The sequence below is a fragment of the Suncus etruscus genome, chromosome 1 (genome assembly GCF_024139225.1).
Source record: "Suncus etruscus isolate mSunEtr1 chromosome 1, mSunEtr1.pri.cur, whole genome shotgun sequence".
Taxonomy (NCBI): domain Eukaryota; kingdom Metazoa; phylum Chordata; class Mammalia; order Eulipotyphla; family Soricidae; genus Suncus; species Suncus etruscus.
Window position 1 is genome coordinate 136302906 of NC_064848.1, and position 26438 is coordinate 136329343.

At 38.9% G+C, this 26438-nt stretch overlaps 1 protein-coding gene across 2 annotated transcripts in view; it reads right to left on the minus strand.

Annotated features, from left to right (window-relative positions):
• GRM8 (glutamate metabotropic receptor 8) overlaps window positions 1-26438 on the minus strand; it is a 971850-nt gene that overhangs the window by 935166 nt on the left and 10246 nt on the right. For both annotated transcript variants that reach the window (XM_049774314.1, XM_049774316.1), the window contains exon 2: window positions 16117-16940. In XM_049774314.1, coding sequence (XP_049630271.1) covers window positions 16117-16626 — 510 coding nt within the window. In that variant the 5' untranslated portion in view covers window positions 16627-16940. The remainder of the gene's footprint in view (window positions 1-16116; window positions 16941-26438) is intronic.

Below are 26438 nucleotides of genomic sequence, written 5' to 3' on the forward strand. Positions count from 1 at the left end.
ACTCCTCAGCATTGCTAGGTATAGCCCCCCAACAAAACAAAACAAAAATTTCAATTTTTTAAGATTTTAAAAATCATGTTAGTAGTGATATTTGAAAATAGAATATAGCATTGCTACTGAATTCGAGTTATTTAAGACAAAATACAAAATGAAACTACATACTTCTCTCTAGAGCAACTTTCTAAGGGCTGAAATTATTGCATAATAGGTAGAGCATTTGCCGTGCAATCGGCCAACCTGAATTTGATCCCCATCATCCCATAAACCAGGGGTGGCGAACACGCACCCGGCCAAAATGAATGCGGCTCTTTGCCTCTTATCATGATTTTGTATACTGTGGCTCTTTGCAAGTTTGGATTTTGTTCTGCTGCTTCTAAGGAGGGACCTCTGAGGAGAGATCTCCGAGCCCACCTCCAGGCTGCGGCATCCCTTCTCTCATCCCTCCGAAACAACTGCACGGGCCAGCAGACGAGGAGACCCATGTGTCACATGTTGGGTCACATCTTGCCATTAGCTCTTAGTGAGGAGGACGCAGCACACCCTCATCATCACTGCAGGATTTTTACCCTCACTAAAAATGGCAAAATGCAATATGTGTTTAATAGATTATTGTTCAAATTATATGCTTTTGTGTGAGTGTTTGTCTGTTTTGGCAAGTCACTGCGTGGTGTGGCTCTCTGACTCTCACAGTTTAAAATTTTGGCTCTTTGTGTCGAACTTGTTCGCCACCCCTGCCATAAGCCCACCAGGAGTGACTTGATTTCTGAGTGCAGAGCCGGGAGTAAGCTCTGAGTACTGCCAGTGTGGAAAAAATGGAGGAGTGGGGAACAGAAACAGAAACAAACAAAACAAAACAAAAACTGGACCAGGCAGAGTGTTCAATGGGTTTAGCACATACTGTGCATGCCCAAGTCCTGGGTTCAATCCCCAGCACAGTATATGTACCCATGAGTTCTGCCAAAAGTGACTACTGATCACAGAACAAGGAGTAGTCCCTGAACGTTGCCCAGTGAGGCCCCTGAAAAAAGAAGCTACTTTCTAACTAGTTATAGATTTTTTTCAGAGTGATCAGAATTAGTTATTTGCTTTATATTTATTTTGTTTTAAGTCCTAAACCTGTAACACTAGATGAGAATAAGATATTAATGGTGTTAACTTAAACTCATGAAACATTTAAATAACATGTTTATTCATCAACCTAAGATTGCCACAGTATTTTAGATGAGTGATTTAATATCTTAAAAAATGTTTTAGCACATGCTTCAGCTAATACTGATCAGTAGAGGCCAAAATTTAACTATAATTATGTTTTAAAATACAGGTTTTCCTTTAAGTTCATCATAATTCAGGGAACTATTTAAGGGCAATACTAATTTTAAAATTAAATCCATAATGCATCTCAGAACACCCCTCGGCCCCTCACCCCAACCAGAAAGAGCTATTTCAGATCAGCACAGGGGCAACAGATGCTCCATTCAGTGAAGGAGAGAGGGGTTGGGCTGGGTTATTTTTGTTCGAGAAAGAAGCTGTGGGAAAAATATTCTCCACTTAATCTATTTTATTTTAAGCGAGTTTTATTACCTGAAAAATATTAATTTATACACACATGCCAAACTCACTAGGTGTTTTTGGTAGCCTGGATATCAATGAAAGAAAGTAATCCAAAGTAAGAAAAGAAAAGGGGAAAAAGAGAGAGAGAGAAAAAACCCATAGAATCTTTCCTCAGAGAAAAAAAAATAAAAGACTTAAAAATTTCACAGCTTCAAGGACAACAAGATGCATCCATGGAGAGCTATTAAATAAGGGAAGTTGGTATAAGAATAGAAATGACATGTTAAAGTAGTGCAGTTTGGGGTGGGGTGGGTTTTTTTGTTTTGGGATTTTTTTGTTCTGTTTTTGGGCCACACCCAGTGACGTTCGGGGGGGTTACTCCAGGCTATTTGCACAAAAATCACTCCTAGCTTGGGGGACCATATGGGACACTGGGGGATTAAACTGTGGTCCATCCTAGGCTAGCACGTGCAAGGCAGATGCCTTACCACTTGCGCCACCAGTCCGGCCCCTAAAGTAGTGCAGAAAAGATAATCATTTCTACTATTTCAATTTAGAACCGATTCCAACTCACTCAAGACACTTTGCATTTGCATTTGACACTTAAAATTATATAAACATTGTAAATCCTCTGGTTTTGTACCACATTAAACTCCATGACGACTTTGTATAACCCCACATTCAGGTAGCAACTTTCCCATTCTACTCTCTAGTAGAAGACAAAAGAGAGGGCCAGACAGATAACTCAAAGGGGTAGAGCAAATGTCTTCCTGTGTGAGGCCCTAAAAGTTCAATCCAGCAGCACATGCCCCCAGCACCTTTGGTATGACTCTGGTCCCCGAACCCCAACCCCTCCCCAGCATTACCAGTCATGAGGCAGGCAAAACTAGGTTGAGTATCACTGGAGTGGCCTCTGGGGCCTTAAGAACCACTAGGGGGTGCCCCACACCATAAAGAAAAAAAAGAAAAGAAAAGGGCATAGAGATTGTGCTGGGGCTTAAGGTGCTGGCTTTTCATGAAGACAAACCCATTTTTATCCTAGGCACCACATATAAAGTCTGAGCACTTTCAGAGTTACCTTTAAGCACAGAGCCAGGATCTATGTCCTGAGCTGGTGGGTAAAACTGGGCATGGCCCAAAAAGAGAGAGAGGGGATGGGAATGAGAGAGAGAGAGAGAGAGAGAGAGAGAGAGAGAGAGAGAGAGAGAGAGAGAGAGAGAGAGAGAGAGAGAGAGAGGAGAAGGAGAGAAAGAGAAAAAGAAGAGAGAGAAGAGAAAGAGATAAGAAGTGAGAGAAAAAGTGAGAGAAAGAAGAGAAAGAGAGAGAAAGAAGAGAGAGAAAGAGAGAAACAGACAAAATTATGAGTCCCTGAAAAACTGGATTTCCTTATTGGAATGAGGCAAATAGTTGATTCCTTGATAATTCATTTAACTTTTCTCCATTTAACTTTTCTTTGCTAAATTAACTTTTAGCAGTTAATTGTCTTCTGGGGAAAATTAGAATAATACAAGCCTTCTAAGAGAGGTGAGACAAATTTAAATATTTTTCTTTGAGTTTAAGTTACCTGGATTTCTAAGTGCACTAGGAAGGGCTTCTTCTATGTCCTCTAGTTTTTGCCTACATTTCACAGCAATTCACCTTCCCAGGGTTTCCCAAAGAGGGCCCCATGCCCATCTTCTCCCAGCCCCCTTGCTGGAACAACCTATGGGAGTGGTAGCAGCCTCTAGGAAACTTGGAGGAGGACCTGCTTTTTTTGTTCCTAAAAGAGATTTACAAAGACAATGAGTTATGTTTGGGTTTTTTTTTTTTCTGAATATGGGCAAAAGGACAAATAAGTTTGGTAACTTCTACAAGAGTCCCATGAGACCTAAGATACTGAATAAAAAAATCTGTTTCACTTGTTAATAAGACCAAGTAAATAATTAGCTGGTGTTTCTTCACCCATTTCTGCTTCTCTTGGTGGAAAAATAAAGAGATTTTGCACTTAATGAGTTTCAGGAACGATTCAGCATTATTTCACAATATTTTGATAGATTTTTTTGTCCTGTACAGATCTTTCCCAGCTAGACTACAAAATTCTAAATTGCAAAAATACCATTTCTCTTTCCCTGTAAAGTCCTTATGTATTTGAGTTAATTATCCATGTTTAAATAAAGTGAAATTTTATCTGGGCATATTTGATATCTGCTTGACTTGACTAGATTATTCACATTTTAAACAGGTGAGTCAGATAAATAATAGTGCAAATCAAAATGTCATTTATTTTGTCCTATTTTTCTGGTTGTCGCTAAACATGAGTTATAAAGCCCAGTTCCTTTAGCCCTTACACTCCTGACATTTGTACAGAAGGTGATAAGAGTGCCTACTGTTATACCATTCCTGAAAGGGAGGAAAATAAATTCCCCTTCATGAATGACTAATTTTTCCAGAATACTTACGTTGTTGTCTATGTTGGGACAAAGTGCTAAACACAACAAAGAAAGGATATCTCAAAATGACTTATTCAAAGAGATCCAAACTACAATAATCTATACACAAAAGGGACCTGTTACACTAGTAGTCCACGGGGCTAAGGGTGGCGACATGAGATGCATGCTAGGAACAGTGGCGGAGGGAGATCAACACTGGTGGTGGGAATTGCCCTAATTCACTGCCACTATATACCTTAAATACAACTGTGAAAGACTTATAACTCATATTGGTCTCAATAAAAAATTTTAAAAGATGACTGATTCAAAAGCTATCATCCAAATCCTGGAAATCGCCCTCAACCACATCAGTTCTTGCATCAAACCTGGGGTACAAGGAATAAATCCAGAGGAACCAGATTCAGTGTGTGTGTGTGTGTGTGTGTGTGTGTGTGTGTGTGTGTGTGTGTGTGTGTGTGTGTGTGTGTGAATACTGGACTATTGTAGTATTATTCCAGCCTATCTCTGGGTTACCCAAACCTGGGGTACAAGAAATAAAACCAGAGAAACCAGACTCGTGTGTGTGTGTGTGTGTGTGTGTGTGTGTGTGTGTGTGCGTGCGTGTGTATACTGGACTATTGTAGTATTATCCCAGCCTATCTCTAGGCTACCCAAACTTACCCAGTTCATTAATGAAATACACTCTTGCCCCCTAACATAATGCTTGGAAAGAATAGCATTTCTACTTTCTTAGTTCAGACTGCAGGTCCATGGGGTTGCTAGGGGTTAGTCTCCTATTTGACCCTCAAATAGATGATCTTGCTCCTTCCACAGCCAAATTGAACACTTAAACTTCGTTATTTCTTAGCTATTGACTGTATCCCTAATACTTAGCTGATGCTGTTCCCAAACATTGGCAAGTGAGTACAGATGGTCAGGAAATTAGAGGAAAGGTACAATTCAAAATAAGAAAATCCTCCTGGTGATGGGCATTAATATCCTCCTCATTATCATCAAATCATATGATCACATTTATAGTGATTACCACGCTCGAGGGATGCATTTTAATTACTTTCCCCAAAACCTCACAGGGAGAAAAGATTATGATCTACTCTGTACAGATAAGAAATCTGGGACATAGACGAACGAGCTGGCTTAAGGCAAGATCCTAATAAGTATTATATTCCAATTTTAATCCAGGCAATCAGACTACGAAGGCTGTTAGATTCAAGAGTATTTGCACAACAGATCAATTCATTAATAAGCCATCTTGGTGATAACTAGCCAGGTGGAACAGTAGAGGGCACAGAGAAAGAGAATTTGTCAAAATTTCTGTGTCAACTGTGGAGAAAATGAACTGAAGCTTCCTCTTTGGGCACCTCCTCACCCAATAGTCCAGCCCCCTGCTACAAAGGCACTAGGAAGCTGAGCCAGCTTGGATAGCTGCACTGTCCACTCAAACAAAACCCTCTGCTGCTCATTAGCATCTCCTCACACCTACAATGGTTTCTGCCTGGGAGATATTAGTCTCTGGAGTCAAATAGACATTTATTTTTCTTGTTCAGCCAAGATGTCAGGAATTGCCATATGGTCATCAAAGACAAGTGCTTTGCTGCTTTAAATGATTACTTTGATGTAATTTTTTCCTCTATGGAGACCAGCAGTTCTGTTCCAACTGCAAGGAAATTGGAACCTGCTCTGTGGGCTAGAGAAGCAGCTAATCAAAGCTCTGTTGGTTTCTTCCTAGGAGCAGCTCTAGACTTAAACTCAGTGAAATCAAACCCCTTTCTGCAGGGATGATGTTTCTGAAGTTCACAACTACAAGTCACAAATTTCAATACAACACATCTGCCTTAGCATGGTATGTCACTTGTTTTAAAAATAACACAAATGCAAGCCCTCTCAAAGATGATACAATCACTCTGAGAACTCTTCTGTATGGAATTGCCTCCTGTATACAAGAGTGATAATACCATGGACTTGCCTTCCACACTGCTGACTGAGATTTAATCTTCAGGACCCCATACACTCCCTCAAGTCTTGGTTGGAATAATCCCTGAGCAAGAGTCTGGAGGAAGCATTGAGCTTACTTTGAGCTGGATTTGGCCCCCCAAAAAGTGCAAGGAAGGACTCTCAGCACTTGTGTCCACTATCAATATCTCAATGCTAGTGAAAAACGTGAGATGCTGAAGCAAAACTAAGAACCCTGCCTTCATGCCTCAAGAGAACCCCATGTGGCTATGGGTCAAACAGAGAAGGAGTCATAATTTCTCTGAAGCTGGGACCAACCAATACATCTTGAAACCCAACCTCCCCAAGGCAGATGGAACTGCAAGTCTTGGGAAGAGACTGATGGCCACACTGAGAAAACAAGCTATTAGTTGGCTAAGACTAATGTAAAGCACTAAAATGGGCTTCATTTTGGAAGCAGATTAGTGGCAGTCATGGGCAGTCTTTGTATGGACTCTCCCATCTTTATCAATCTTAAGCATAGGTATGTAGTTTAGCTCATGAAGCATACCAGTGTATTTGTATGTTATGAGAGTGCTAAGAGATTGAAGACACTAATTACAGCAAAAAGAGATGTATCTGTCTTTTTTGCCAGAGAGAATGTTAAATCAATTAAATGGGTAAATAGGCCCTTTCCCCTACCATGAGGAACCAAGGGCCTCTAGTGACCCTCTATTGATTACGCCTGTCTTGGAATGCTATTTGCAATCTCATTGCATAATGGAAATCAGGAGGTAGCGGTCATGGTTTCTGAAGACAAATTGCTGGTAACTGAGACAAATCATAGCCTCTCTTGTCTCTTACTGTTCTCAATCCCCAGTTAAATGTGGATTTTACAGTCCACATTTCTTAAATCAGTCAGTTCAAAGTTTCTTAATCAGTCACAAGTAGGAAAAACAAGTCAAAGTTGTAATTTGAGGAACATATCCATAGGAATCATGTTCGAGTGACCATCCTACTGATTATTTCTCCTAAGCAATGTATTATTTAATAAGGAACACAACTTCCAAAAGGGCACACAATTAAAAAAAGCAGATCACACAGCAGCTACTGTGATTATGACCAATAAGACTGAATCTAACCAGGTCAGAGTCAAAAGGAAAAAAAAATAAAATATAAGCTGCTGCCAGTCAGAAACCATGTAAAATCTCATTTTTGTTTTGTGTATTTTTGAATTGCTAGTCAGCCAGCAGGCAATTTGTATGAAGCAGTGGTTCTCAAAGTGTGGTTTTGCAAAACAGCGGGATCAGCAGTACCTGGAAACTGTTAGCATACAGCATCTCAGACCCCAGCCCAGACCTACTGACTCAGAAACTCAGAAGGTGGGCTCAGCAATCTAGGGCCTTAAACAAGCCCTCTGGGTGCTTCTGATGCATACTAAAGTTTTCAGAACTGCCGGACAGGGACCAGGCTTCAGACTATAAGTCTTCCAAGGAAGGGGCAAGCTTTCATTGCAAAAACAGCTAGTTTCAGATTTATTTAGCAGAATCTATCTGAAACTCAAGTCAGGAATCGAACAAATAGCTATCTTCAAATTCACCTCTGCCATCTAAAGCATCTCTTACAAATCTAAGCCTATAAACAATGTCTGGCTAAAATAGAAAGTATGAGTATAGTACTTTGCTTAAGAGTCTTGATTCTTTATTTACAGAAATCTTGCATTGCTCTAGACAGGTTTGCAGTCAAATTCCACAACTGTATAACTTTCAGTCCCAAACCATTCTTTTGTGAATTCTATTTTCACAGCAACCTCCTATAGAAAACATCAGAACCATTATGCAAACTCTTCAGAAGGCCTCAATTTTCAGATTTCAGACTTTCTATGTTAGGGGGAAAGCAAAGCAAGGAAAATTTCTTTGGAATTCACCAAGTTTAAAATCTGTTCCACCCAGCCATTGCAGCATATTCCCTCATGCCTTCGCATACAACAATCCATACTAACTACACTGACTAGTACTGGGTAACATGAAGCATCACATGGCCTGAGATGTGTGCTATGTTGTCAGCTCTAGCAAGGCCTTTTTGGGATTCATTAAGTTGACCCTTGTTGGTCTAGGATGAGAACAAAAATGCTATATAATGAATAAGGCTCCAGCATTGTTTTGATTTTCAGATAATAAATGTTTTTTTAAAAAATCAAAAGAATGGACTAGAGAGACATAGTACAGTGGGTAAGGTGCTGACCTTGCACATGACTAATCTGAATTCTATATAGTCCCCTGAGCACTGTCAGGAGTAATCTCTGAGCACATAGCCAGGATTAAGCCCTGAGTATTATCGAACATGACCCACACACCTCCCCTCTCCCCTAAAATCAAAGGCAATATAACAGTTAGTTGAGCCTTGGCATTGTATTACACCCAACCCAGATTATCTTCCACACACCCCAATTGGTCCTCCAGAGCATCAAGCACCATCAGAAAGGATCTCCTTACACAGAACCAGAAGTAATCCCTGAGCAACCTTTCCCAGTGTGGCATAGAAACAAAACAAAAATCCAAAGATAAATAATCTATCAATAAGGTTTATTAATAAGTTGCAAACAGACCCTGACTTCTCCCTATAATTGAAAATGAAGCACCTGTTTAAAAAAACATATACAACTCCCATTCTTGGACAAATATCAGAATCACTTGGTTATTTAAAATGCAAATTATTTAGAGCACTTAAAATATCAATAATCTACCCCAATGTCCTTGATCTTAGATAGTGTCTGCTAATACCCTCCCCCCTTTTTTTTAGCATATCCAGGTAATGTTAACACAAAGTAAGGATTGAGAACTACTGTGGTAGAACTATATTAAACAACAAGAAAGTCTCTCCCAAATATATACCTACATATCTTCCAAATATATCTACATCTATATGCATTAAATAGTATATCATTTGATTGGTAAATATATATTTGGTTGTGGTCTCTATTAACACTATACTCTTAATCATTGCTTAAATATTTCAACATGATAATGTGCACAACTTTTACTTATTTAATTTTTAAAATCTGTTTAGAGAAAATGTGGACTTGTAGGAAAATAAGGAGATACATGAAAATAGTAATTTCTAAAAATATACCTGACTCCTTTCTCCTCTTCTCATTCCTTCTGTTCCTTTTCCTCAGAGAGTAAAAAAAGTTAAGCAAAATTCTATTTATATCTAGCTACTCACACCTACCAATTCCAGTATCTGGGGTGGTTTCAGGGTGGGAGTGGGGACAGTGATTGAGAAAAAGGACAGAGAACCATGAATCACTAATCAATTTATTCATTCATTTAGTGATTTCTTGAGCAAACATTTAGTGGATTCCCAGAAAAACAAATATAGTAAATATTGTAAATATAGTAATTAACAAGTTACTAATATAATGTGTACTTGGAAGCTATCTTCCCTCCTTGAGCTTTATTACACAGAACAGAAACTTAATCCAGTCATGAGAAGTGAGAAAAATCTTCCCAAAATAGATGGAGACCTTCTTCCTGGAGGTAATGGCAGCCACTAAAGAGCTTTAAGAAGAGGAGTAGCATTACCAAGCCCACATTTATCTGTATCTCTTACTGCGAGCTTAAGTACCAATGGCCATGGACAATGCCTATCCTCTGCAATACTCCCCTAAGCCATTATAAGAACATACCCAATATCTCTCATCTGTGGTGAGTGGGTTGTTTTACAAAAGTAAAATAGAACTTGCTTCAGTCAAAAAGGATTAACTGAAACAGTCTATCTTTTTTATTTTTCAATTTTCAATTATCTACTTGCCATCAAGTAAGATTTAACATGAATTTAAATATTTTATCATGAATTTAAATCCTGCTGAGTTTAGTGACTGTACTTGTTTATCTGTCCATCTTACTAGATGAATCTAAAATGACAGGTTTACCTTTTCAGTTTAGAGTTAATAACAACCATTGTAAACAATAAATAAGGCACAAAATGCTTTTTTATGGGAGTGTCTGCTACAATTCACAGACCTTCAGAAGAAAACAAGTCTTTGAACACAAAGACTTCCAGGGAAACAAGACTTTCCTGTACTTTCAACTTAACGTGGAGATCAATTTTAGTCATTTATAACCAGGACATTTTCACATAGGGAGAATTATCTTGCACGCCCACAAGTGGCTTTCTATTTAAAGGTCTCATTTGATTACTGTAGGGAGTAGATGCTATAGACCTTCTAACACCCATCCTTCAAGTCTAGAAAATTAACTCTCCAGGTAAAGTCATCTGAAAAACAAGAGAGAAATTACATACGACAGTGCCCTTTTATACCCATTTATCTATATGGACATTAATGTGAATTACTTCCAAGCATCAGTGTGCTATTTTTAACTTATGATACTTAATCTTTGCTCAAAGTAAGATACATGAAAAGTATTTGAGAAAGTTTTGCTCTAATTTAAGGCAAGGATTGAAGATATGCAAGAAAGAGAAATACATACAAACTATTTTTAAAATGTGCAAATTCTTCTCTGGCTTTTCAAACAAATTTAAATGAAAACTTTCAAGATAGTAGAAATGGCTTCGCTACCCAACTTCAGAGAATTGCACCAATAAATCCGGGTCTTACACATACAATGCTATACTACTCAGCCGTAAGAAAAGATGAGTTCTGTGTGCTGCAGGTTGGGTAGAACCAGAAGGAGTTGCATTAAATAAAATGATTACTGGATAATCGCATGCATACGTGAAATAGGAAGGAGCAAAGTAAGAAAGAAATAGACAATGGCCAGTGAAAGCAAATCCTGAGATTCTGCCAGTGGAACTGAGTCAGTCAAGGACTGAGAAGGCACTGTGCTAAAAATAAGTTAGTGGTAGAGAGCTATTGGAACACTGGTGGTGGGCTGACAACAATGTCACCTGAAGCATTGGTAGCTTAATTAATTTTATTTATTCATTATTAATTAAATATTAATTAAAGCATTAATACTCTAGTAAATCATGATACCTCAATAAAAATAACCACAATTAATTAAAAATCTCCCTGATAACGTTTTAAAAGGCCCTCCCATTCCTTTTGAACTATGTAGTCTCTAAGAACTGAATATATCTCTTCTTTGTTTTTAATTTTTCTAAAAACAGAAGGCACAGAAGTCACATTTTCTGCTTTTATGTAGAATAGAGCAGTCCTGGGTTGCATTTATCATCACATTCTAAATTATTCTGATTGCTGCTATTATCTTAAACCTCTCACTTGCTATCGGGACTAAACAATTGCTTAAATGACCCTCTGTCTCCATGTTAAGTCATGGATGGTATGGATGCTATGGATACATATGCATTTTAAGACCAGCTTCTTTAACTCTGGGTCACTGTCCCAGATGGGGATCATGTTACTGAATGTGGTAGCAAGTCAAAAAGATTGTATCTTCAAACAAATGTATGATTTGTTATCAGGAAGTGTTTGTTCTGTATACCTATTTCATATTCCCAGGATGGTGTAAAATTTCTTAGGTGAAAAGGGATTGGAAGTAGAACAATTTAAGAAGTGCTACCCACCACCACCACAAACAACAACATCTCCAGGCTCCGAAAAGGTGACAACATTAACCTCTTATTCTGAACCTCTCAAATTTGTTTTTGTTCCCATCACAATGTGAGACACTTGAATCAATAAACACTTCCCAGAAACTTAGGATGTTCATACTCCTCTTCTCCATTCATCTGGAAAGACTTGATGTATGTTTGATAAGACAAACATACTTGACGGGCACAAAGGGTGTCAGGAAAAATATCACTCCACACTCTGAGCTGAAAGCTCCTAATTTCACCCTATTTCCTAGTCTGCTCCAGCACCAGCCCCTAACCAATTCTCCAACAAGGGGCAGATTTTTCCATTTGCCTCTGAGCTTTGAATAAGTCTCTGCTATATTTCTATATTCTAAAAACTCCAGCAATGTTCATTCTTTATTTGAACAATGCATAAATTCATTGATTGAAACCTTCTATACATTTCTTTTGAATAAGGTTAATTATCAGTATTCAAATCAAGATGTTCCACTTATTTAACTCTGTTAACCTAAAATTAAATGGAAATATATTGATATCTTTTTTAGATTCCATGAGTGGGATAGACAAGGAAGACAGTTTAACAGGTTAGAGCATTTGCTTTGCATCCAGGAAACCTGTATTGATCCTGGGATGACAATGTCCTCCAGAGCCCTGCTAGGATCAACCCTAAGCACTATCAGGTTTGGTTCAAATAAAATTTCATAAAAGTTTTCGTGAGTGTCTCAGAAAGATAAAAACTCTTTTAAAAAATCATCCTCAGTGCTCCTCTTTATTCAAGTCATAGTATGTGATTAATAAAATTACTGTTTTTCCAAATGGAATTAACCAATACCCAGTGCATTAATTTACTTGACCATCTCTTCTAGCATTTCATTTAGGCCTAGCATATGTGTTTATACATAATACATTCACACATAAAGTGAGTCATTTTCTATTTCAAGAGCGGCTATCATCACTTCATAATTGATATCCATGTGGAATACTGGCTGGAGGTCTCATATAAAGTAAGGCAAATTAAAATAGTACAAGAATATGTTGTAATTATCAAATTCACATTCATGGGGTTCCAGGTTCAGCTGGAGTATGAGCTGAACACGTATATATTCTCTTTTACTTTTTAAAGACATTGATTGTGCCAGGCTCTGTAATTTGATAAGTGAGAAGATCTGCTTTAATATAGTAAATGCTCCCTCTGCTACAGTGCTAACTCAATTGTAATCATCTACCAGAATCAACACCACCTCTGGCTAAAATCCACTAATTGCTTGTGCTTTGGTCAATGGTCGCAAAGGCCAGTCCATTCATGTGCTGACCGCTTTCTCATGAGTTTTCCTAGACAGCACTAAACTCCATCCAATAGATCAATTATAATGCTCACACCTAGTCAAAGAAGTTTCCTCCAGAATTTCCAAAAGAAGACAAAACAATGTCTGATGGGAGTACAGGGCAGGGTAAAGTCAGATCCACAATAATTAAAAACAAAATCCACCCTTACTGTCATCTGAAATTCCCTTTGTCATCTTAAAGAGGCAAAGAACCTGGCCAGGAATGGGCAAAGCTATTCAGCTGTGTTTGGTCAAAAATCACTTACCAACCTAGCACAAATATATATATATATATATATGTATATACGTATATATATATGTATATACGTATATACATACATATATAACATATATACATATATAAAAAAACATTTTATAGAGAAACTGATTCTGTGGCAAAATTAGTGTAAACATGCTCTGAAATTTTCCCATATACACGGATTACCCTCCTTAAATCCATTCCTAGTCTGAGGATGGGAAGACCCATAGGAGTTAGGGTAGGACTGATGGCAGCCAGAATGAGAACAGAGAAGGAAAGTAGCAGGAAGGAGAGGAGCCTTGAAGTGGGTACTGATGTATTATTATATTTTTAATGTTTTTTTTGTGATTTACAAAGTTATTTATAATTGGTTTTCAGATATACAATGTTTCAGGGTCAATCCCACCACCAGTGTTGACCTTCATCCACCAGTGTTCCCAGAATGTACCTCATGCCATCACCCCTGCCCCCAGCCTGCCAGCATAACAGGCCTATGTTAAGTTTTGATTGTTAACATTTTGGTCTCATAATTCCATAGTTGTTGACTTTGGCTTAAATATTTAGTTATGTCCTTTTTTTTAACACCACCAATGCACCTGAGATTACGTGGCCCTGGCCTCCATTATTTTATATTTGTGTTTTTCCTCTTCCACTCAATTTCTTTCCTTCTCCTCGCTATACTCTAGGGCCAAGAGTGTTCAAGACAACTCCCATTTAAGCCATTGTATTTCTTCATGCAGTTATTCTAAATACCATATATAAGAGATTCTGTATTTATCCTTCTTTTTCTGTCTTACTTCATTTAACATATCTTCCAGTTCCATCCATGTTGCAGCGAATTGTCTGATTGCATCATTCCTTATAGCTATGTAGTATTCCATTGTATCTATGCACCACATCTTCATGATCCACTCATTTGTTATTGGACATCTAGTTTGGTTCCAACTTTTAGCTATTATACTGAGTGCTATAATGAATAGTGGTGTACATAATCTTTTTTGGATAAGTGATGCACCATTAACAGGGGAACTGATGTGTTGGATATGGCAGGAATAAAAAACCAAGTAGAAGAAAAAAAAAAGCACTAAGAAAGTGCTTAAGTTGATCTAGGATTCAGTATCACCACCACAGGGAAATAGGCTAAATATTAAGAGGAGAGAGTGGTCACTCACAAGAGAATGGAAGTTCTACAGCTTGCTTCTAGGCAAGTATCCAGCTACCCCAAAAGAAATTAACAACTCTATAGAATCCATAGAAATGACTGCAGAGATAGAACTTGAGTACCCTTCACTGTTTTTGTAATCTTGTGTCTCTGTTGCCAAGAGGTTCTTCCTAATGCCACTCTCAAATGTCTTAGCAGACCCTAAAGCTGATCTGTGCCTCTCAGGGCTCCTTAAACAGAGATGTCACTCAACCAGCTCACTTAGGAAAACTTCATCAGTCTGAGGATGATAATTAAGTTGTCATAATTAAGTTGTTCATAACATCTCTAAACTAAGGGTATTTAGAGAGAAGCAGGTTGGGTGCCACTTGAGGGGAGAAATTACAAAGAGGATTTTGTTTGGCCAGAGGCCAGAGAGATAATAGAGTGTGCTGTGTGCTGCTAGCCTTGCACACAGGCCACCCAGGTTCAATCCTTAGTATCCCATATGGTCCCCTGAGCCCACCAGAAGTGATTTCCACATGCAGAGCCAGGTCTAAGCCTTGAGCTTAGCTGGGTATAGTTCCCAAACAAAACAAAACAAAAAGTGAATTGAACCAGATTAGATAGGTCCCAAGGCAGTGCCCAAACAAGAAGACCTGTAATAATTTAGTTGCCTTCATTTTATTTGTTAAATGAGATGTTCATCATGTGTCCATTTTTGTTGCTATATGCCATGGGCTATTTCTTCACACGCTTTTAGAGTTTAAAATCTAAATGCATAAGAAGAACTTCTTACAGTATAAAATAAAGCCTCCTGAGTTCATAATAAGCCAGAAAAGTCAAATTCTACTAAAAGAAAAAGAAAGAAAGAAAGAAAGAAAGAAGAAAGAAAGAAAGAAAGAAAGAGAAAAAGAAAGAAAAAAAAAAGAAAGAAAGAAAGAAAGAAAGAAAGAAAGAAAGAAAGAAAAGAAGAAGAAGAAGAAAGAAAGAAAGAAAGAAAGAAAGAGAAAGAAAGAAAGAAAAAAGAAAAGAAAGAAAGAAAGAAAAAGAAAGAAAGAAAGAAAGAAAGAAAGAAAGAAAGAAAGAAAAGAAAAGAAAAGAAAAAAGACATAATTATGTCTATGACAAAAGACTCCAAGATGGATATTAATAAATAAAATGAGAGTCAATGAAGTATTGTAAGTTATAATATTTTATAGTACTCTATATTTTTCAAAGTATTGTTATATACTTTTTATTTTGACAATTTTATTCAACCTGTTAAATGCATTTTAACAGTAATATATCATCAAATCTAAGTCTGGAATTATCCTGCTAACTCTGAACTTTTAACTCAATAAGAATTACATATAATTATTCCCAGTCTGCATCAGAACAGTATGAATTAATGAGATTCTGCTCTATTGTAGCTATTATAAACCTGACAAATTTATGACCATCTTTTATCACTGAGTGTCACTTCTATCAACATATTAGTAATAAATATCGTTTCTTCCCACAGAAACTTTTGTCATAACAGAGCATCCCACTTTAAGAAAGTTTCACTAAGTAAATTGCCTTATAATTCAAATGCCCTAGAAATATTTTATATAATAAATATGCTAAAGATTCATTAGACTCTCTAAAGGTGTTTACTTTGATTTAAAATGAACCTCAATAAGAGGCTATCCCAAAAGGTTGAGGACCCAAATCACCCTCCTGTTACCTCAGGAGGAAAATAAAGTTGCAATGAACCCAATTAACAGTAAGTAATAGAACTCAGTCAATGCACTCTGGAACCCAGATGCAGAATCCTCTATCTATAAGGACCCCGATGACACTAAAAGCTCATTCATCTTTGTCTGCTTCTTAAATCTGCAATTGAAGTCAGAACAATTCACTGTTCACAATGGTGAAAACGACAATACCTTAACCTACCTTAAAAAGTCTTAAAATGTTAGCAACCATGATGGACACAGAGCTTGCTGCAGCACCTATGACGCCAGAAATCTTGTCAGGCTTGGTGAAAATGGGTGGATCGCCATTAGCACACTTTACATCGGAAGCATCTTTCTCGATTAAAGCCTGCACAAATGTGAGTGACTGCTCCAAAGCATATGTGTCCCTGGAGCACGTGTCAAGGATCCGGACACCCAGAGTGATGTTGGAGAGGAGATCAGGGTCCTTATTAATCTGGTCGATTGCATAAAGCATGGCCTCCAGTCTGTGGATCCCCTTTTCCTTTTTCAGCTCCCCACAAGGCACCCCTCGCTCTCCTTTTGCATGCACAGGAAAGAGACCCCCAAGAATGATGTCCCCATCTAGTCTGATGGAATGGGCATACTCCTGGCTGTGAGTTCTTTGCATCATTGTGAGGATCCAGTAGAACTTGGCTGTCAGCAAGAAGAAACAAGGGCAAGAGGAGGATCGCTTTCCCTCGCATACCATTTTTTCCACGGATGGTTTCGCAGGTCAAGATCCAAAGCTTATTCTTGCCTCTGAAGAAAAAGGACCACCTGAGGTTCCACCGTCTGGAGACTACCATTAGGGCCCATGGAAAAAAGGCTCTCTGAGTTTCAGCAAGCTCTCTTGATATGAATATCACAGTGAATTTCCATCAGACCTCTAAGATTCCATCGTATTGCCATCTAGAGTCAAGTTGCCTGGAATGGTGCAAAATACAGAAGAACAGTTGAGGTTCTGATGTTGGGATGAGGTCAACAAGTCATGTCCTTGAAGTCATCCCTGCAGCACTATTAGTCCTGGAAGATGTGAGTAAAAAAACAAGGTTATATTCTAGGCATTTGGGGTGGGTGTTTTTTTTTTTCCATAATTTTAAGCTATCTTTATGCTAACCTTTTCTCCTTTAATTTCTCCTATTCAGTAAGAAACTAATTCTTTTTTGCTCCTCTTATGATTCTGAACACCTGGCTGTGCTGTCTCTGAACAGGGAGATTGATGAGACTTTGGGAGCAAGAAAACAGAAAAGTAGCAGAAACTAGGTTGATTCTCCCAAGGATTCCAAAAAAGTATTTATTCTTTATTTTATTTCAATAAATCCTCTTTTGGTTATGGCCAAAATCCTGTGACTAAAGACACTCTTTCTTTTCAATATTTTATATCATTATAAAGTTATTATTTCAAATTGTGTAAACAAAGTTATAAAAAAGATTATTTTCTGTGTTGTATTCAACAAGCCAGTTATCTATTAATGATACTTCCTCCCAATAAGGAGAAAACTGATCCCCTCACCAAAAGATAAGAAAGAAATCCACCCATAAATCGAAAAACATCTAAGATTTTTTTTTTGTGGTCTCTCTATCTTTCTCTTTGTTTGTTTGAGGCCACACCCAGCTATGCTAAAGGGTTATTCCTGATTCTGCACTCAGGATATATTCCTGACAGTACTGGAGGAACCATATGAATGCCAAGGATAAAACCCAGGCTGGCTATATGCAAGGTAAGTTCACTACCCGCTGCTAAATCTCTGGCCCCAAAATGTCTAAACTTGATAGTTTGTGAAGAAATTTAATAGTCGATAGTCAGCTACTTTGTATAAATTATATAATTGTTCTATGAGTCCCAAACAAAGACTTGAAAATTAAGCACAAAAAGAAAGGAGGACAATGCATGATGTTATGTCCCCATGACCATTGCCAGAATTTCCTATTAAATGCATTTGTCAAGGCCAAGGAGATAGTACAGTGAGTAGAGCACTTGCATTGCACACAGCTGACCCAGGTTTGATCCCTGGCATCCTATCTGGTTTCCAGCATTCCATATGCTTCCCTGAGCACCGCCAGGATAATTCCTGAGTGCATAGCCAGAAGTAAACCCTGGGCATCACCTGGTATGGCCCCAAAACAAAAACAAACAAAAAAATAAGTAAAGGCTTTGGACAGGAGCAATGAGGCGTGCTGAGTTCTGACAGAAATACTTCTTGATCCCAGCACCAGGAGGAGCAAATCAGAGCTAGAGCTCAATGGAAGAGTTTCACCAGTCTGTCTGATTCCCTGAGGAAAATAGTTATTTCATCAAAGCTGAAAATAGAATAAAAAGGTCTACAAAGAAGGCTGAAGAGGGGCAGGGGATATTAATTCTAGGGCCTGTCCTCTTAAAGAGACAGGGAGTTTTTCAAAGGGCATTTGAGGAAGTTTAGCTGAAAATGAGACTTAACAGAAGAGAATCTGATATTTGAAATAAACTGATAGTTAAAGAATAAGCAACTTCAACATATTTAGGCAGAATGGTTTATTCTTCTATGTAATACTCCTTTCCAACCTATTTCTGTAGATAAATTTGAACCTGAATATGAACAATTCTCTATCCCAACCAACCAACATCTGGTGGTATTTTCCATTTACTCAGTCAGTTTCCAGTTCATAAAATTTCCTTTTCATCCTCCGGGTCCCAAAGAGGGGGAAAAAAATGATGTCTCCCAAGAGGACAACTGAACAGATGTCCAAACATCTTCAGAGGAAGTTGTATTTATTTTCCACTATCAGATTAAAAGGGGTGTTATTATAACCCCCGACCCTGGATTTCTAAGTACACACACAGAGAACTAATCAACCAAAGCCAACCCTGTTGAGAACATACTAGTGTGTCTATATGGCCTATATCCACTTACTAGGCCCTGGGTTTCCTCTTCTGCTCCTAAACACTTAGTTTATTTTTTAAATCATTTTCTCGTTCTTTGGCTGATATCTCTTCCCATTAAATTCCCCTAGCAGCTGCTTCTGCCTCAGAAAATAACTGTGATTTGACAATAGTCTGGCCTTACACATTCCACAAAAGAAAACACTTAGAAAGTCAAGTTGGCTTTCTGGATAAAACCATTTAAGTGATAGACCATTAATTATACCTGTTGTTCTCCAAAGGCCAGCCTTTCTTCATTATACCCAGCCACCTACAAGTACTGAAACACTTAAGATAATATGTGGTTTTCCATTATAGACAAACATAAAAACAGTCCATCTGTTCATTACAAATCTTCCTCACCTACTCATGTGGTGCTAACCTAGATCCACTTTCAATATAGTTTTGGAAATAATAAAAGCAACTAGCATCATCCTGGAGTGTCTATTAAAATTATTGGCATTTGCACAATAGTTTTCAGCCCCTATCACATCTCAGAGGATGGCTTGGAGTTTTAAGTTAAGTTTGAGTTGGGGGTAATAAATGAATAGCAGAGGAAAGATTCTGGTTTTAGTGAGTCAATGTATTTCCATTGAACATAAAACATCATTTTTGTTATTACTTAGAGCAGCATTTTCAATCAGGGACCATTTGACCCTCCTCTGGGTCCCCTAAATTTTTACCTGGGCCACAGGTAAAAATTGCAAAAATGGAGACCACAGCACAAAAGTAGGTGGCCAACTGGTATTCAGGAGGCCACAGAAAGGAAACAAAATCAAAAGGGAGTCACAGTCAGAAAAAGGTCAAACACCACCTCAGATGATTTGTTTGTTTGCGGCTATACTCAACAGTGCTTAGAGCTTACTCCTAGATCAGCACTTAAAGAATCATCATATATGATGGAATCCCTGCCAGCTGCATGCAAAGCAAGCACCAAAATACTATCCGGCTTTTCACTTAAATTTTTGCTTAAGTTTCCTTTTCTGTAACATAGAATTAATGACACACAAACTTAGCTCGGTTTTCTTGTCTGAGAAGTTTGGTTTCTTGGGCATAAAAGAGAAGCCAGCACCTGGCACTGCTTAAGTCCTCAGCAAAGAGGAGTTATCATGCTTAATTAAGTCTGTAATCCACTTTAAACAAAAGCACAATTGTTTCTATACTTTTCCTATCTTCAGAGGACCCACTTCTAGAAGAGCTCAACCTGTTATGCCAGTGGTACCTGGTCAGTGATATTCCCAAAACCACCAGGTCCACATCCAGAAGTTCTAAGGCTTGCAGGGCCAGACTAGTGACATTGATGGGGCCATGTGATATTGGGGGATCAAATATACATGTGCTCTACACTGGAGTTATCTCTTTAGCCCCTATTTCTGTCCAGATATGTTCACTAAAGTTGAAATTAGTTAAAGTTAAAATTAGTACTACTTTTAAAATAGTAAATTACTGAAGCTATTTCAAAGTCGGTTTTCTTGTCAAAAAAAACTTCATAGACTATTTACAGCTGGAAGGTTTAAGTTCTCTTTTTAAATTCTAAGAAAAAATATAGAAGAATCCCCCACTAACAAAGTAGAATGTTCTTAGAAAACCTTTCCTAGGTCAAAACAGCATTACGTGAAGAAACAATTTGCATTCATTTATATGGGCAACATTTTTAGTGCTAAAATGTACTGAATCATACCAAATAGTGCATAAAACCCAAACTAATACTAACATACAGTGAAAGGAACAGTTTGATAAATACACCATCTGTATAAAATAACTCCAGGAAAAGGAATAAAAGCAATGGCTTCTATTTTCTCTGCTACAAAACATTTCTTTTACTTTCCAGTGGTCAGAAATGTGAAAATCCTCCTCTTTGGATTTCTCTCTGGAGTGGAAACAGGTTCTGATGTAGTTTTATTTTGTTTTTGTAAAAGTGAAGTGGCATGATGCAAACTGTGAAATATGGGGAAAATCTGTCTTCGAAGGTTTGGGGAAAACGGCAAACCTTTGACTTCACTGAATCATTTTACAGTGCTCAATGTTCTCTTATGCAGCACCTGTGAGCTTTCCCTGTAACTCAGCCAAGTGGAAGTCAATGAGAATGAAATAAATGATGCCCCCTTTGTGCACTAAGAACCAAATAGTTCGATTTCCTGCTCTGCATTTGATTTCAATAAGACTGATTTTTTTTTTTACCCAAACTAAGCTTCTTCCTCTCCAGTGCAGTACAAGCAGTGCCTGTGCTGTTGGACTTCAAGTTGGTGTGATGTCTGCTCTCCTGAAATCAGTCTTGGAGGGGAATAGATCTTTGAACAACATCTAAGACTAACCTTCTAAAAGTCTTAAATCTTAAGCCAGAATTCCATGCTGTTCACTTTCTCCTAGTTGTCCTAAATGCATGGTGTATAGGGCACAGCATACATCGTTAGTGATCTCATCAATGGTCTCTCACTGGCCCGCATTGGCTGGAAAGCAAGTCCCCTGCTAGAACTTGAGTCTGCATCTTCCTAATAATGGTCTGTTTCCTGGTGTGTCAGGACTTTGAATTCTGCTTCTTTTCATTTTCTACAAACCTACAACTCTACCAAAGTCAAATACCTGTCAGACTTTCTCATTCATTGAATTTTCATGCACCCACTCTTAGCCCTGTCTGAGTGAGAAAAGAAGGTTGGGAGCCTTTCAGTATGGTCCAAAGCCCTGAGCTAATCAGGAGTGCACAGTCAAAATTCTTAGAATCCCTACTGTCCCACCCAGGTGGGTCCTGTCTTTTGAATTAAGTTGCTTCTGTCACCTAAGAGAGTGATGATACTTTGTTTAACTGAAATATATCACTCAGAAATGAGTATATAAGGGCCAGAGAGATAGGACAGCATGTAGGGCACTTAACATGCATGTGGCTGACCCAAATGTAAACCCCAGTATTCCAAATGGTCCTCTGAACCCTGCCTCTGAGCCCTGCCTGTAGTGACTTCTGAGTGCAGAGTCAGGAGTAACTACTGAGCAGTCAGGTGTGTCCCCAACTCACTCCCCAAAAAGTGTATTTTCTAAAAGTTGGTTCTTAAGAATAAGAACAAATTGGAAAGGAATAATTAATGATATTGTGTGTGTTGAGGAATGGGTCTCCTGAAGATTTTTCCAGAATTGAGAACATGAATTAGTTTGTTCAAACACTACTGTTTGAAACCAGGTTTCTGAGCTGGCCTGACACAATTGAAGGAAAAGGAAAAACATGGCTGGTGTCTGTCACACTTCTCTCCAGTATGCAGCAGGTGCTTTTAGGCATCATGAGCCAAAAATTCAATTTTTTGTTCTTATAGAAAGGCCAAGCAGTATCTGTGAACCCATTTCAGTCAGCTCTTGATCATAAAAGGTTAAACTGCCTTTCTTCATCAGCTCACAAAGTTGCAAATGCAGCAGTTTCACTTAAAACAGTCTCCACTTGTAGCCTTTTGGGGTTGTTTTAGAATTGCATATTATGGCAGCCAAAAAAAATGGTACAAAAATGAGGGCACTTTCCTTGCCTACAGCTGACTCCAGTTCCAACTACCACTCCAAGGTCCCCGAAGCATTGCCAGGGGTCACTACTGCACAAAGTCAAGAGTAGCCCTGAACACCGCTGGATGTGGCCCAATACTCATCAGCATACCCCTCAAATAAAAGGAAATATCCTAGATAATAAGGAATTCTCAACCTTTTTAAACAGGAGGCCAGTTCACTGTCCCTCAGATCATTGGAGGGCTTAACTACAGTTTAGAAAAAGTTATGAACAAAGTGGCCTGTAGGCCATAGTTTGAGGACCCCTGCCTGAGACTAAGAGGAGAAGTCAAGAGAAAGAAGAGAGGAATGCAATGCAAATTCCATACATGCACATTGCAGATGCAGGAAGAGTCCACTGCTGAGCAAGACTGGCAGAGTGGCAAAAACACCACTGGGCAAGCCACATAAATGTCCTTGGTGGGCCACATGTGGTTTGAGGACCCCAGTCCTCAATTCTTGGTCAGACCAAGTGAGGTGAACAGATAGAGCCCTCCTGGAGCAATAGAGATTTGGATAAAATCCCTTTCTCACAATCCCTGGCTGGCTGTTGACACTGGACATGCCCCTTCACTATGTGCCTCTGTGTCCTTAACTGTCTAAGAGGGTACTGAACCATGGGATCACTAAAGTGTCTTCCAGTTTTTCATGCTGAGATTCTCTTATTTAATAACAAGAGGATATGAGACCGTGCTCAAATATCAGAGCAAGGCTTTGCTAACCAAACTCAATAACTGATTTTGTTTGCTAGCTCAGTGGCCTTTTTTTCCCTTCAGTAAGAGAGGGGTATGGAAGCTCTTCTGCAGAAGCAAACTCCATACTAAGACAATCTGATACAGGGGAAGCTCAACTTACTAAACAGATAAATTAGAAGGTGATTATTTGCATTACAAAAGAATTCACCACAGGTTTCCTTTAAATTGCTAAATCCCCCAAGCATTTAAAATACAATCAGATTTAGCAGAATTCAATCTGCACTGGCTTGTTTTTTATTTTTCAATAACACTGCTAGTGTAGAAAAGGGCCATATTTAAAGTAATGAGAAGTATTTATAGCAATGATAGTAAGTACCAGGTAAAGATGAAGGGAAGAGAATGAAATCAACATTTGTTGAATGTTCCTAAGGGGGAGAGGGGGTTTCCACAAACTTATCCCATTTCCTTCACAAAATACACCTATGAGACCAGTATCACTAGAGTCCCCACTAGAGATACGAAGCTCAAAATATACGACTGTGTCTAAAATTTTGGAATTTTAAATTCAAAGACAGAACAGCAATGTTCTCTACCTTCCTCCATGTTTCCTAGCTGTAGTAATGTAGAAGTGGAGCGGGGTGGATATCGGAGTATATCCTGGAATCAGAGAAGATCCTAAGTGCAACCTCATTCCCCTAGTATTCACTATATGATATTAGGCATTTAAACTGATTTAACTTTGTTTCTAAACTGCAGTATGATTTTTTGCCCACTTTCCAGGGTTGTGAAATCAAATGACTTGATGGTCTATGCATAAAAGTACTTTATATCTGCCAGATTCCATACAAATGTACAGAGATATAGCAGTTTATCTCTTGGTCCTAAGAATCAAATATTTTATTGGTGTATTGTACTTAGATATTGTACTTCAATAACCCTCAGGGTTTGTCTGACCTTCATAGTCGTGTGTCCAAGGAATCAAAATAAAACATGGAAGATGGGCACAGGATAAAAAATCAAATAATGAGCATTGAAATACAGTCTCTGCCCTGGAGAACTGAAGAACATGGTCCTCAGAGTATCCAGAGGTTTTGTTCCTTCTTTATGAAGGAGGTAGAAACATGCCATTCCTTGCTACAACAGTAAGATCCCCTGATACTGTTAAGTAAGATATAATGTAGTTTCTACCAAGGTAGATCATTAGCACTAATGAAAGTTAGAATGCAAGAAGGTAAAGTTTGAAAAATTGAGGGGACTTCAGAGCATAAAAGCCGGCTATCCTTTGCAAAAGCTGGCTCCCTGTGTGTGACACCAGGCGGGGAAAATCCGCGAAAGTACACCGGCCCAGTGGGGCTCAGCTGTGAAAGACTGTGAGTGTGACCTGTCTATGTCTGTCTACTGTCCTCTTGCGTGAAACTCTTGCGAGTGGGGCAAAAAGAGCCTCCAGAAACCTCGCTCGCCCAGACGCCATTTTCAGGGAGGGACTTCAGAGCATAAAAGCCGGCTATCCTTTGCAAAAGCTGGCTCCCTGTGTGTGACACCAGGCGGGGAAAATCCGCGAAAGTACACCGGCCCAGTGGGGCTCAGCTGTGAAAGACTGTGAGTGTGACCTGTCTATGTCTGTCTACTGTCCTCTTGAAGTGAAACTCTTGCGAGTGGGGCAAAAAGAGCCTCCAGAAACCTCGCTCGCCCTGACGCCATTTTCAGGGAGGGACTTCAGAGCATAAAAACCGGCTATCCTTTGCAAACGCTGGCTTTCCTGTGTGTGGACACCAGGCGGGGAAAATCCGCGAAAGTACACCGGCCCAGTGGGGCTCAGCTGTGAAAGACTGTGAGTGTGACCTGTCTATGTCTATCTACTGTCACTCTTGCGTGAAACTCTTGCGAGTGGGGCAAAAAGAGGCTCAGAGGAGCACGGGCACGCCGCTCCGCTTCGCTACGCGGCCGTGCACTCTTTCTAAGGAAAGAACTCCATTGCAACAAGAAGGAAAAATCACACTAAGAACGGCGTTATATCACAGAAGCAAACATTTCTCTCTGGACTGTCTTCTCTGTTACATGCTCGGAGCCTAAGATTTGACCCAGTGTGAGGCTTCATCCACGGAGGACTCCCCTCCCTTAGAGGCAAGAGTCAGCCCATCCAGAAAGGGAGGAGCCAGAGGAGTGTGCTGCCTACATCATATAGACAATGAATACCACTACAACCACCTAGAAAAAACCCACAATACAAATGTGACAATGGGGAAACAGCGCAGGCCAGCATCAGACATAGAGAATGAAGATGACAATTCTGAGGACCAGATAATGACTGAACAACTAATCAACCTCTCAGATAAGGACTTTAGACTAGCAATATGGAAGGTGCTCAAACAGACTCCAAGAAACCATGGATCGAGTTTGAACAGAACACTAATAAGAACCAAGAAAATATGAAGGCAGAAATGACAAAACTCCAAACTGAAATAACATGTCAACTAACAGGCCTGAAAAACTCAGTAAACGAAGTGAATGACAAAATGGATAAGCTCTGGGACAAGGGTATCAGAAGCTGAGAATAGACTTGGTGCTGTGGAAGATGAGATACATAACAATTCCATAACAGCAGGAGAGATTGGACAAAAAAACTTAAAGCAAATGAGCAGACAATGGAAAAATTAGTCAAAGAATGGGAACAGATGAAAATAGAAGTCTATGATAAGATCAACAGAAACAACTTAAGAATCATTGGAGTCCCAGAGACCCAGGAAGAAAATTTCCAGGAAGAATCAATGGTCAAGAACATCATTAAAGAGAAACTTCCAGAGCTAAAGAATATATGTGATCAAATCCTGCATGCCCGAAGAGTACCAACCAAAAGAGACCCCAGAAAAACCACCCCAAGACACATCCTAGTCACAATGACAAATCCCACAGATAGAGACAGAATTCTGAAAACAGCAAGATCAAAAGGGGAAATCATGTTCAAGCAAGCTTCCCTGAGATTTACAGCAGACCTGTCACCAGAAACGCTCAATGCCAGAAAGCAGTGGTGGGATATTGTGACAAGACTGAATGAAATGAATGCTTCACCCAGAATACTATACCCAGCAAAACTCACTTTCCGGTTTGATGGAAGAATACATGGTTTCACAGACAAAAAACAGCTCAGAAACTTCACAGACACAAAAACCAGTCTTAAGAGAAAAACTGAAAGACCTAATCTAAGACAAGACTACCCAAAAGACACACCAAATTTTGAAATAAAGATGGCGTTAAATCCCAGGACAATTCTTTCTCTCAACGTCAATGGACTAAATGCACCAGTTAAGAGACACAGAGTGGCTAAATGGATCAAAAAAACTCAATCCAACCTTCTGCTGCCTACAAGAAACGCACCTGAATAGTCAGAACAAACATAGACTCAAAATA